This window comes from Manis javanica, chromosome 10 (genome assembly GCF_040802235.1).
Source record: "Manis javanica isolate MJ-LG chromosome 10, MJ_LKY, whole genome shotgun sequence".
Taxonomy (NCBI): domain Eukaryota; kingdom Metazoa; phylum Chordata; class Mammalia; order Pholidota; family Manidae; genus Manis; species Manis javanica.
Window position 1 is genome coordinate 8,967,674 of NC_133165.1, and position 14,474 is coordinate 8,982,147.

General features: G+C 44.4%; 1 protein-coding gene across 1 annotated transcript in view; it reads right to left on the reverse strand.

The window, feature by feature from the left end:
* LOC108393822 (uncharacterized) overlaps positions 1-7,834 on the reverse strand; it is a 113,287-nt gene extending 105,453 nt beyond the window's left edge. Inside the window, 3 exon segments of the mRNA XM_073214154.1 lie at positions 2,687-2,847; positions 4,123-4,179; positions 7,491-7,834. Of these exon segments, the coding sequence (XP_073070255.1) occupies positions 2,687-2,847; positions 4,123-4,179; positions 7,491-7,554 (282 nt within the window). The 5' untranslated portion in view covers positions 7,555-7,834.
* Positions 7,835-14,474: the final 6,640 nt, after the last annotated feature.

Here is a 14,474-nt window from a genome sequence, read left to right on the forward strand (position 1 = left end):
TGATGAATGTTCAGAAAGGTCTCATTAGCTTCTCGTTTTGTCCAAAAAGGCCCTTGGAAGTCTGGGTGAGAGATGCCTATGGCCCTCTAGCATAAATACAAATATGTTACGAAGGCAAAGCAAACAACAAAAGACTTGCCCACCACGAATAAAAGATTTGGATGTCCCAGTATCGCTATGAGTGTGTGTGCACGTGTACGTATGCTTATGGCACAAGAAGATACTTCCTAAAGATGAAAAAATAAAATCACCCCTAAAACCTGCCTCCCTAACACAACTGATTACACTTTTTGAAAAAGACAGACTATTTTTAGAGCAGCTTTATGTTCATGGCAATATTGAGCAGAAGGTACAGAGATTTCCCATATACCTGTATCCACATACACAGCCTCCTCCCTCAGCAGCGTCCCCCAGGGGGGTACACTTGTTATAATCAATGAGCCTACGCTGTCATGTCATTAGCACCCGAAGCCCTAGTTTGCATTAGGAGTCATTCTTGGGGGCGGGGGCGGATTCTATGGGTTTGGACAGATGCACAATGACATATGCCCACCACTATATACTACCCTACAGATGAGTTTCACTGCCTATGATTTCACTTTTCCAAAGTAACTAGTCCTCATTCATCTTGTATAAACGCCGATCCTCTGTCTCTGCAAAACCAGCTCCCTGTCCTCAAGCGAGTCTTTCATCTCCCCAGTCACCCAGGCTTGACATCTTAGGATAAAATATAGCTCTGCTTGGCATCAAGAGGCTGTCCTGGCCGTGACTCCCTCAGCCACACTCGACACCCTCACTGTTTGACGACTCGGTTGAAAGCTATCCAATAAAACTGTATTTCGTATGTTCAAAAAGTTACAGACATGGATGATATATAGATCTTTATAACAACCCACTGAACGGTACACTTAAAAATAACTGAAAGGGTTTTATGTGGCTTTTTTTTAACCACAATAAAAAATACATTTCTGAAAAAAGGAACGAAGCTCTAACTCATGCCACAATGTAGATGAACCTTGAAAACATACACGTGGAAGGAGTCAGACACAGAGACCACCTATTGATCGTGATACGTGATTCCATTATATGAGGTTCTCATAGCAAATTCATTTCTAAGCAAATTCCAGAGGCAGAAAGTGGAATAGAGACGAGGAATGGGAAGTGGTCATCTCATGGGGTACAACGCTGCTCTTCAGGATGGTGAAAAATCTGGGGAGATGGACAATGGTGATGGTCACACAACACTGAATGTACTTACTGCCACTGAACTGAATACTTACAATGGTTAAAATGGTATATTTGACCACAATAAAAAATGTTTAAAAGAATAAAAAGAAGCCAGATACAAAAGAGAACGTTGTGTATGATTCCACTAAGAGAAATTCAAAGACAGGCAAAACTAACCTATGGTGCCAGAACTGAGGAGGCCTTTGTGAGAAACGACCAGAACAGAGAATAAGGGAGGTTATTTTTCCGAACTGTGGTGGGGGTACAGGCATGTTTAGTTTGTGAAAATTCGTTGCTCTGCATACTTATTTTCATACTCTTTACACAAAAATACATTTAATTGATTGCTTCCTGAGTTACTGCAAAATTTCCATTTTTACAAAAATAAGTCCGTTCTTTCTTTTCTTGCCAACATTTGACATCATCAATTTTTTTTAAATTCTAAAAACCAAGCAAATGAATGAAACTGCAGTATACCACCTGCATTGTGAAAACTGGCCGTGCAGGACAAAAATATGATTTCTCAGGTTTTGATGGACATGAAAGAATAACAGAAAACTCTAAAAAAAAAACAAACAACAAAAAAAGTGGGAACTCTGCCAGAACAGACATTTTAGGTAGTTTTTAGTTTTAAGAATTCTGAGGCAGCTTGGAGCCAACCCATGGAAAACATCCTGTGGTCAACATGGGGGGAAAAAAAGTTCGAGAAACTCTTAACAGCAGGTGCTCCAGCCAGTTCAAAAATGCTTCTCAAGCACGAGGTAAGACTTCAGTGAAAACTAACAGGCTATTTATGCAGGAGGAGGAGGGTTTGTCCAGTAAGAGTCATAGAAAAAGGACAAAGAATAGGCAGCGATACTTCCACTCATGAGAACATGGTGGAGCTTCAAGAAAATCTCGATGAAAAGAGCCTAAAGCCATCAAGTGAGTCTGGCTCATGATTCTGCCTTGACCGAGTCCAGGACCCCCAGCACCGCTCACCTTACCATTTGTCTTTGATATAAGCCTGTGGGCCCAGGCACTGCAAGGCCAGTGTCCAGTACAAAGTGTGCCAGGAAGCCCCATCCAGGCCTTGGGTTTCTACCCCAGCCTGTTCCTTCGTCTACAGGGTCTTGACATGGTTTGACTTTTTCACTCCTGGGACCTGCAGGTCCCCCAGTTGTGACCCTCAGTTCTGCCAAGGCTACAGCTTACCAGCATCCTGCGGCTCTGCTTGTTCCAAGGAATACCCTCTCTTGTTAACCCCTCTCACTCGCCCCCTGGGCCTCCTGTGACACCTCCTACAACCCAAATGGCACCACAATCCCATGTCACCCTCCAGGGTCCTCAACTGCTGAATTTGAGATTCCTCAGAAAACTCCTCTCCATTTACCAGGCAAATTAGAAACTTAGGGGATGTGACTTCCCCTCGGCCCTCCCCAGAATAAATGTGACCCCTTGGCTGCCCAAAGACACCCACCCATAAGGCCATCTGGCATGGCCCAAGCACATCGAGGATAACCAAGCCTTGCAGGCCAAGGCTGCTGCCCTCCACCTGGGTCGCCTGCAGGCCTGTGCTGGTGTTAGTGGAGAAGCAATAGGTAAATCTGGTGCCCACCAGGAGGTGGGGATCAGCTGACCCTGAAGGGCAGACAGAGGGCACTGTTACCTTGACAGTTCATCACCCTCTGAGACCCAACTCTGGAAGGTATTTAGACATCCCTGCTCCCACCTCCCTCTTTCCATTAGGACCATGAGTTACCTGCTCCCAGAGTCGGGGGAGGCTGCATATCCCAACAAGGGTAAAAAGGAAAATTAAGACAGTAGGTGCTTAATCAGTGTTAACTAGTATTGTCATGTGCTAGGCCTCCTTCTAAGAGCTTTACACATCTTGGAGTTACTCAGCCGTGGCACTCTAGGTATTTTGGGCTGCATATTCTACTGTGGGGGCATCCTGCACACGGCAGGGTGTTCAGCAGCATCTCTGGCCTCTACCCACTAGATGTCCATGGCATCTCCCAGTTGTGAGAGCCTTATCTCTAGACATTGCAAAATGTCCCTGGGGGAGGGTGCAATCATCTGCGTTAAGAACCACCAATCTACTTTTGCACTAATTCTTTCAATGGTGTAACTAGCTTTGAGGTGAACACTTTTATTTTCTCCATTTGACAGAACTGGAAATTGAGACTCAGAGAGGTTAACTAACATACCCAAGGTCACACAGCTGGGATTCAAACCTTGATAGTCTGACTCCTCACCTACCGCCTGTGGACACAGAGTGCGTGTGAGGGGAGGGAGGTTATCCTCATCCTTGACAGAGGACAGCGCTGTGAAGTCGCCAGCCCTGGAGTACTGGAGACGGGGGTGGGGGGGGAGTACTTGCTCTGAAGAAGGGCCGATTGAGGGAGCAGAGAGGTTTGCACCTCTCTACCTGTCTATTTAGGCCAGGAATACTATTGTGAAACCCAATTAATTATGGGACCCCACTCTTCCCCTGGGCTGGCAATTCAATTAGCATTTTCATGTCAATTTCATTGAGCTCACACAACCACCTCACATTTCCAGAAGCTTCTCGCTCTCCAAAGAATTTTCCCCACGGCTCTGTCACCTGCTCCACCCAAGATACAAATGGAATCACCTGAACAAAAACGTTTATGCCTGGGGACCTCAAGGTACCCTCCCCTTGGAGGCTGGGATGTTTATGGCATTTTACCCTGGAGTGCTGTGTGCTTCTCTGATTGCTGATGACCAAGTGACCTCTCCGAACTGGCCTCTCTGGGAATGTGGACAAGGCCTGAGGATTTGCCCTTAATCATACATTACAGCTGATGAGCTTCATTCCCTCCAGCCACCAGGTCCTCCAGTCCCAGGCTCCCTGTCCCCAGTGTGGTAAGGTCTCCTGAGAGTCTCGCCCGCCTGTGCACACTGTCAGGCAGGAGGCCACCTGTTCCTCCAGGGAATGTGGAATTTCATAAATCACAAATTAGACAGAACCAGGGCAAAGCCAGAAGGAAGCACGGAACAGCCCACCCCAGAGTGGAGGAGGACGTGTAAGGGTCCCGGGGACCGAGGGGACAGGAAGAGAGAATGGCAGCTCTCCTCTCTCTCCCAGGGCTGGGAATGATCTGCGTGCCCCTCACCCAACCTGCCCTTCCCCATCTCGGGTGCTGGCACCACTGTTCCCCGCCATTGCTCAAGCTGGTGACTTGGAAGTCATCTTTCCCCCTTATCACCACACCCGAGTCCAACATGCCAGCAAGGTGTGCCAATTCCAGGTACAAATGCAGACTTCCCTCTCTCCATCCGTGGGTCTCCACCTGCACAGTCATCACTCTAGGCAAAGTCACCCCTCCTCTGGCCTAAATGGTTGCAGTAGCCTCCCACTTATTCCCCCCTGTCCACAATTCATTTTTTAAAAACCCAAATCTGATCGCATCCCTACCTGGCTCAATGTCTCCTAAGTCTCCTCCCCCTGGCGCACATGCATTCGTAACAGAATCCGTGAGCGCCACCCTCTGGCCACATCTCCCTCTATGGCCACAGTGATCCTTTCTCTCCAGCGCAAGGCCTTTGCGCCTTCTGTTCCCTCCTGCCCGAACACCCTTCCTCCTGCTCTCTACTCACAGGCTGCTTTAGGTCTCAGCATAAAGGTCTCTTCCCAGTGCAGCCTTCCATGACCACATCTAACCAACAAAGGCAAGCCCTTGAGGCTGCCGCAGTAAATGGTGCTGTCCAGGACTGTTCCCCACGGGCCTCAGGACACCTCACTTCCCCTGCCGTCTAAACTGCAGGAGACAGCGGACTATAAACAGAACAGACTACAGACTTCCTCATCCGCCTGCCTCAGGCCGCTCAGGACCCTCTGCAAGGGGCCCCAGGCCCTCCCTGGGAAGGGTCAGCATCTCCCAGTCCACCCATCCCAACCTGGGGGCCCCCCTTCCTCCTCCTGTCAACCCCCGTTTGTCTTCCCTGCCAGCCGCTTGCCTGGACCTTTCCTGGGAGCCATGGGTGCCCTGCCAGAACAGCCTCAGCTGGGGAGCCGTCTGCAGCCACGCCACACGACGGCTTTTCAAAAATACCACTTCCATCCACAAAACTACCCTATCGTGCCTAAGTTGATCGTTATACATGCCCCCATGTTTAATCCCTTGAAAAGAAGAACACGTCCCCCAAATGGGGGAAAGTTCTTTTTTACACCATTTTGTTCAGACCCTTTGACACGATACATGGTAGGATATTTGGCAGGTTTATTTTTTCTTCCCCGAATGTCTTGTCTCATTTAATAAAAATGCTCTTTGCATTAAAGTAGAATATCGATGGATAAAGCTGAAAGGGCAAGCTCCCAGCAGGCAATTGGGACCCAGATCCTACCTCAGCCAATCAGGACCTGGATCCTATTTCACCCAATCGGAGCTTGGTCTCTCTCCTCTCCAGTCAGCGAAGAGCTCACCCACCACCCATAGACCCTGCCAATTGACCAGAGCCATGACCTATCACCCCACCAACTACCCCTAGATCCAGCCAATCAGCCAGAGCCACGGCCATCACCTCCCTCCCCCCAAACCGCCCTGGAAACCCATAAAACCTTTGTTCTGGGGAAAATGCGCTCTTTTTCTTTGGCACCTGGCCGCTGTGTTGGCACTGGGGTGAGATTGAGCTCGGGCTCGCTCGAATAAAGGCTCTTTTGCTTTTGGATCGGTGTTAGCTCCTTGGTGGTCTCCTTGGGATTCGCGACTTTGGGCACAACAAAAGCCACATTTCAAAGACATTTAACCCAATCGATTTCTCTTCCAACTTTCCATTCTTTGGTGACTTGGACTCCGGGCAACAAATTAAATGTGCTTATGCATAATCATCAAACTCTCAATTGTGCAGAGACCCGAGCATTCTATTTGTTTGCTTGAGCGACAACCCCTGCATCTTCTTTACCCCCAGCTATGCTGCAAAGCAGCCTAGCCTGCAAGCCCCGATCCACTGCGAGCTCCAGAGGCAAGGTGTGTCCAAAGAGCATTCTGCGTGAATCAAGTTTGTTCCCTTTCCAATTCTCAAGCGCTTAGAAACACAGACATTTAAATTAAAAGAAGTTTTCAGAGAAACAAAAACCAGTCAATACTACTAATAAATCAACCACAGGGAAAACACTGAGTGGGTGGAGGCAATGAACCTTCCAATCAGATCCTACTCATTTCTAGGCGCAGATCTGAAACGGACTGAAATTAACAGCACCTCCACCGCCTTGGCAATGAAATTGAGTCTCGCCTCAGCTTTCTCAGATGTCAGTTCTGATCCCTGTTCATTTATTTATCCAGCCAATGCAGATTTCCAAACACTACTGTGTACCACTCAAACAGGTGCTTAAAAGAGCAAATGGAACGAACAGCCGTGATCTGCCCAGCACCATTCAGCATGTAGCCGCCACCCGACACGGCTATTGGGCATCTGAAATGTGGCTGATACTATGAAAACTGTCCATTTTATATAATTTTACTTTATTTAAAATTCAAGTTAAAAACAGATATTAAAGTCAGCTATGGGAAAACTTTCAAGTAGGTTTTGAAGCAACCCAGTATACGCAATGACTTTCGATTCTTAAATTTTAGGAAGTCTAAATACACATTAAGTATTTGCAATGAAAATTTCACATCCAAATCGAAACATGCTCCAAGTATAAAACACACTGCATTTCAAAAAGAGGAAAAGATATGTCATTAACACCTTTTTTTAAAATATTGATTATCTTTTCTAGTGATATTTTGGATACATTGGGTCAAATAAAATATAGTCTCAAAATTAACTGCACTTTTTTTTTTTTGCATTTTTTAAATGTGGCTACTAGAAACTGTTAAACTACATATTGGCTCTCACTATAGTTTTATCGGCTAGTACTGCCTAGACCCTCCTGCAATAAACAGACAACAAATATAAGCTCATTTCATCGTGTTAAGTCTGCAACACGGAGCTGCTTAATTCCAAGCATCTCACGCCCCTGTAGACAGCTAAGCATCCCCACGCACAGGCTCAAGAAGCCTAGAAGTCAGCCTCTAGCACTCAGGATCCTAGATCTGGCCCCAGTTTGCAGAGGATGTCAGAGGAAGATGGGAGCAGAACCTGAGAGATCCACCTGTAATCTCGCCTTCCTTTTCCCCATGAAAGGCAAAACCTAGGGAGGCAGCTGAGCGACCGGTAAGCAGGCATCAGGCTGCAAAGACGCTGTCCCAGGAGGACCTGGGCTGCTGCCCCTTCACCCCAGGCAGAACCAGGACTGCAGCAGCTTTACTTGTTCCCTGAAGTCAAGGCTGCCAGTGCCCAAAGCAGGGCCAGACCAAGGAGCCCCGTGGGCACCAGCATTGCCGCTGGCCGGACGGAGCCCTGCACCACCAGTCTCTCTCCCCAGGGCAGCTGAGAGAAGGCCTGAAAGGAACCTTCTTTCCCAAAGGCGCAGGCTCCGCCTCAATCCACTCTCCCAGACCAGGGACGCGAGGGGGAGGGGGCTTCCAGGACAAAGACCCCGCCAGTCAGAAGCCTCCAATCAAGTTCTCCGCCCAGGAGGAAGGGAGGGAGGGGGCTTCCGACCAATGAAGGGGACCAGCCTTGGGGGGAAAAGGTTTGCCTTTTCAAGCCTTGTAAGTGGACCTCTTAGGACAGAAGGCAACACGGTTTGATACTTTGATTTTTTTTGGTGGGGGGGAGAGTCTACTACCGCTAAAATGTACCATTTTCACCATTTCGAGGTGGCAGTTTGGTGGCATTGCGTGAGTACAGTCATGACGCTGTGCACCCATCACCACCATCTATTTCTTAAACCTGATTCTTAGCTTGTCCTTCCCACTGTCCAGGGTGGGTGAAGGCAGGCCTCGGAGACGGCTGTCCACCATCAAAGGGCCTTGGGGGCGGGGAGGCTCTGCTCTGCGCTCAGCATCAGCTCCCCGCCCCGCCTCTGCTTCCTCACCCCAAACTCCCCTCCACCTCTGCCCTGTGGTTTTTCAGCTCCAGGCAGCCAACTTCCTGGGCACCTCCTCTCTCAGCCTCATGGACTAGCTACTCCCCAAATGGATTCACTTCTCACAAGTGTGCTTTTTGTAAACCACTCTTTGAGCTCTTGTACCATACAACTCTCCTGTCCAGAGTGCACAGTGCAGTGGTGAGTGTATTCACAGAGCTGTGCGACCATCACAACTAATTCCAGAGCATTTCCATCACCCCAGAAGAACACCGCATGCCCATTAAGCAGTCACTCATTCCCATCATCCAAGCCAAGTCACCACTGACCTGCTTTTTGTCTCTATGGGGTTGCCTACCCTGGACATTTCTTATAAATGGAATTGTTCAATATGTGGCCTCGGTGACTGGTTTCTTTCACTGAGCATCACGTTTTCAAGCCATGTTGTAGCATGTCAGCCCTTCATGCCTTTTTATGGCTGAATACTATTCTATTGACCATATAAACCAGTTTGTTTATGTATTCATCCCTTGATGGACAGTTGAATGTGCTTTAAAATATAATGGTCAAATTAAGATGCCATTGACTGGTTGACATATGTTTTACGGAAACAATCAATTATGCTTTTCAGGCTTGGGCCATTTTCTTTTCCTATTTTGAAAACCAGTAATTCTGCCTTCCCTTCCTCCATCTCAAACATTTTCCCTGCTGGAGCTCAGAAGCTCCCAACCCCCAGAGCTGAAGATCGAAGAGACCCTTCTGGCGCGGGCCACGCTGCTCGTGCTGTGTGACAAGCCCCAGGCACGAGGAAGAAACCTTGGAACAGGAAACCTCACAGCTGGGCCCTGCTAATGCCCGCACTTAGTTTTGCAGTTATGATGTTGGTGATTGGGCTTATATATGGGAAATCTTATGTATTTAAGATTTATTCATCTCTAGTAAATAACATAACCCCAAATATTGATCAAAGCAGCAATTCCGGAAACAAAAGCAGTGTTGCGGGACCATCTGTTGCAGGCATATCGCCACAAATAAGTGCGGCAGGGGCCTCTCAACACTAGACGCAGTTTGTTCCTCCTTCTGTAACAATTGAAACATGAGTAACCAGGAGTTACGGGAAACCGGGCCACAGAAAAACCCCCATAGAAAAACCCATTTTTCCAAGAAATTTATATGAAACAGCAAAGTAATAAAGATGGATAGTCCCCACTGCCCAACGTCCCCCTTATGTTGCTTATAATCTTAGAAGACACCTCTGGTATTCCCCTCATAGAAAGAATTTACGAGCAAAATAGGAAAATTTATATTTATAAATATCCCATATATAAAAATTTATAATAAATTTATGACAAAATATTATTATATTAATAGTAAAGTAGTAAGAGCACATTTAGTGTTATTATATAAAGGATAAAAAGAACTGCAAGGCCCTACTGCCTGCAGATGCAGGAGAAAAGGTGTAAACATCTGAAATTGTGGAATGAATATTATGAAAGAATAAGGTTTTTTTATTGTATTCATGAGAATATTAAGGAATGGGTGATAGGTGTACCATCCCTAGATTTTAGATGTAAGCCTCAACCCACATGTGTAAGATAGAATTTAATTAATAATATAGTTACACTTAATAACCAAAAGACATATAGCTTGCATTTTATATAACCTGCTTAAACTTTATATAGCCTTAGACACATACCTTAGACACACCTTAGACACATACCTAAAAGTCTTATAGTAAAAATCATAGCCCACATGCTTAACCCACACGCTGTCTTACGCCATTTTCTGTTTAGCACCAAGCACGTAGCCTACATGAATTACTAATCACAATAGACTAGGGGAAAGTTAAAAATTAAATGTTAAATGGCTACTATTAGAAGAAATAATGATATTTACTTAAGAGTAATAAGCTGAAATTATGTAAACTGACAGAAAAGGATTGTATTATTCATGATTTTTAAAAATGTTTAACATTATGTAAACCTTAAAGATATAAAAATAAAGACCCTGCCGCTTGATGTCAGGAGATGCTACAACCTTAACTGGGTGTTTCGTCTCCTCACTCATCTCACTCGCTGACGCTGTCCTTTCCTTCGTGACCCACACCTCGGCTGGAGCTGGACTCCAGCACCCTTTAGGTGCCAGGGGACCCATGACGTGTTCAGGTGGTGCTCGGTGCTATCAGGAAAAGAAGAGAACTACATCCTTGGGGGCCGGACTGGATGAGCTAAAATACCAGTGGGACGATGGGATACATGTGCAAAGGATGTGAAGTGCAGCAAGGAGAGCTCTGGAATGTGCTGGGGATACGTTGGGAACAGTTTATGAAGGAGAGATTTTCTTGGGACTTCAAATATAGATAATAATGTCATTACAATATTGTATATTTGCAATCTGTAGATAAATAAGATAAATAATAGTTCTAAGTAAATAAACAAGACCTAAAACACAGTACAGTGATTGTAGACAACAAAACTGGATTATCAACTTTAGACCTGCTAATAGGTTAGATCTTACTTGTTCCCAACACTAAAGGACATAATAATTATGTGACATGATAGAGGTATTGGCTAATACTACAGTGGTAACTGTGTGGTAATATAAATGTATCAAAGCAATATGCTGTTCACCTTACACCTAACACAACGTTGTATGTCAAATATATTTAAAAAATAATAATACTTTATCAGGCACTCCACAAAGTATTAACTCATTGACTCAAACCCCTACCTCGCCCCCACCAACCACCTGCAAGTGGAACTAGCATCAGCCCATTGCACACACAAGGAAGTGCAATTTTTGGCCAGTAACAATGTAGACATGGGTAAGCAAGGCCAGAGATGTTGGGGGCCCTACCCTGGCTAACTGTGGTAGGCTGGGGTGATGGCAAACCCAGCTGGTCATCAGAATGGCCTGGAGCCAGGGGCCCACTCTGGTGGCTCTGATTCCCCAGGCATAGAATGCGATGTCTCTCTGCCAACTGGACACAGAGATGTTAAGTCATTTGCCCAAAGTCACACAGCATGTGAGGATGTTAGCCCCATTTGACTCTGGAGTTGCCTCCCTTCTAACTCTGGCAGCTTTTCTCCGTGATTAGCACTTCCTCCACCTTCTCCTCTGGGAGACGCTAGTTGCTGACTACACAGTCCTGGATTCCCGGATTCCTCCCCAAATCGCAGTCAGGGGTCTGGGAGGAAAACTTGTGAGGTTTCACGTGGTGGTTTCCAGTCGGCACAGAGAGAAAATTCACATGTTTGCTTGTTAATGTGTAGAATTCTCTGGAAGGATCTGCCATGAACCAGTAACACTTTGATCTGTGTTGTGAAGCTGTACGCAGAGGACCTGGTTGAGCCACACTGCACCTAGACTTCTGACCTCAGAGCGTTGAGATAATAAATGGGTGCTAATTTAAGCCACCCAACTTGTGGTGATGTTATGAAAGCAATAGAAAACTAATATAGGTAAATTTCTAAAAATGATATCTCTTCTAAAAGTGGGTCAAAGGTAAGTGCATGTTAAATTTTAGTGGTTGCTAAATTTCCCATTCAAAGTTTTTGTCCATTTCTGCCTCACCACAGTGTATGCAAATATTTGCTTCCCCATACTATAGCCAGAAGACCGTTTTTATCTTTGTCAATCTGGTAGCTGAATAGGAGATCACTTGGTAGATTAAAAAAAGTAGGTTGTATTGGCATATGATTGATATGTAGCAAACCACACAAATTTAAAGAATGCTATGTGATAAATTTTAACGTGTTTATACCTGTGAAACCGTCACCACAATCAAGATAGGGAACACATTTATTGCCCACAGAAGTTTCCTCATTCTCCTTTGTGATGTAAATTCCCTGTTCCCTACCTCTCCTTGCAGCCACTGATCCGCTTTCTAGAATTTTATGTAATGGAGACATATAATATATACTTCTTTTCCCCAACTTCTTTCAGAATCATTATTCTGAGGTTTATCCATTTTGTTGCACATATCATTTGTTTCTCTTTATGGCTGAGTAGTATTTCATTATATGGATGTAGCATGTTTAGCCACCAGTAGACAGCCATTTGGGCTGTTTCCAAACAAAGCTGCTGTGAATATTCATGTTCAAGTCTTTGCATGGATGTTTGCTTTCGTTTCTCTTGGGTAAATATCTCAGAGCAGGGTAGCTGGGTCATATGGTAGCTGTATGTGTGACTTTTGAACAAACATATGTGGTAGCGTCATTTTGTGTTTCTTTTATGTCTAAGGTTGAATCTCATTTAGTTTGATGAAAATCTATTTTTGTGTTGTTTTCCATGAGCAAGGTGCTCATATACTTGTCCATTTATTGAATAATCTCTCTATAGGTGATGCTATTTTTATCACGTGATAACTCCTGTATGTACTTGGTTCCTTTCTGGCCCCTCTGTTCTTCACTTGAACACAATATGGAGCCAGAAGACACCTGGCCAGTGATTTCCAATTCTTTTATTGTGCAATGAATAAATGAGTCCAGAGAGTTCAGGTGGCTTTTCTAAGATCACACAGCTGATTGAACAAATAAAGAGATGTACTAGCACTCTCCCCTACCCTAACGTTTACTACTAATCTATTAATTAGCAGGAGCAGGTTTTATTCCAGAGATAGAAGATATGGAAAAAAAATAGAAATCCTACAGTGTCTGCTCTGAGCTCACAATAGAAATAAACTGGAAATCAATAATACAAAGATAGCAGGAAAATCCCCACATACTTGGAGGTTAAACAATATACTCTCAATTGACCATGGATCAGAAAAAAATCTCAAGAGAAATTTTAAAATTAAATTAAATGAAAACACAACTTATCAAAATTTGTGGGATTCAGCAAAAGCAGTGCCTACAGGAAAATTTATAGCACTGAATGCATATATTAGAAAAGAAGATCTAAAATCAATAATCTAAGCATCCATCTTAAGAAAATAGAAGAATAAGAGAAAATCAAAAACAGAAGAAAATAAATAATAAAAATTAGAGCCAAAACAATGAAAGTGAAAACAGGAAATCAGAGAGCATCAACAAAGCCAAATGCTGGTTATTTGAAAAGATAAACACAATCAACAAGCCTCTAGCCAGGCTAACCAATAAAAATAGAGAAAGGATACAAATTACTACTGTCAGAAATGAAAGAAAATGCACTACAGATCCCAGGAACATTAAAATGACAGTAAAAGAATAATAGCTCCATGCCATAAATACGATAACATAGGTGAACTGAACCAATTCCTTGAAAGACATAATCTGCCAAAACTCACACAAGGAATAGACAACCTAAATAGGTCTTCTGGCTATAGAATGGGGATGCAAATATTTCTATACACTGTGGTGAGGTAGAAATGGACAAAAACTTTGGAAAATGTAGCAACCACCAAGATTTAACATGCACTTACCTTTTTTTTTCAGTTAAATTTTTGTTTTATTTTGGTACCATTAATCTACAATTACATGAGGAACATTATGTTTACTAGACACTCCCCATCACCAAGTCCCCCCCACATACCCCATTACAGTCTCTGTCCATCAGCGTAGTAAGATGCTTATAGAGTTACTACTTGTCTTCTCTGTGTTGTACAGCCCTCCCGTGCCCCCGCATTATACATGCTAATCATAAGGCCCCCTTTCCCCACCCCCCCTTATCCCTCTCTTCCAACCCATCCTCCCCAGTCCCTTTCTCTTTGGTAACTGTTAGTCCATTCTTGGGTTCTGTGAGTCTGCTGCTTTTTTGCTCCTTCAGTTTTTTCTTTGTTCTTATACTCCACAGATGAGTGAAATCATTTGATACTTGTCTTTCTCTTCCTGGCTTATTTCACTGAGCATAATACCCTCTAGCCCCATCCATGTTGTTGCAAATGGTAGGATTTGTTTTCTTCTTATGGCTGAATAATATTCCATTGCGTATATGTACCACATCTTCTTTATCCATTCATCTACTGATGGACACTTAGGTTGCTTCCATATCTTGGTTATTGTAAATAGTGCTGCAATAAACATAGGGGTGCATCTGTCTTTTTCAAACTGGGCTGCTGCATTCTTAGGGTAAATTCCTAGGAGTGGAATTCCTGGGTCAAATGGTATTTCTATTTTGAGCATTCTGAGGAACCTCCATACTGCTTTCTATAATGGTTGAACTAATTTACATTCCCACCAGCAGTGTAGGAGGGTTCCCCTTTCTCCACAACCTTGCCAACATTTGTTGTTGTTTGTCTTTTGGATGGTGGCAATCCTTACTGGTGTGAGGTGATATCTCATTGTGGTTTTAATTTGCATTTCTCTAATGACTAGCGATGTGGAGCATCTTTTCATGTGTCTGTTGGCCA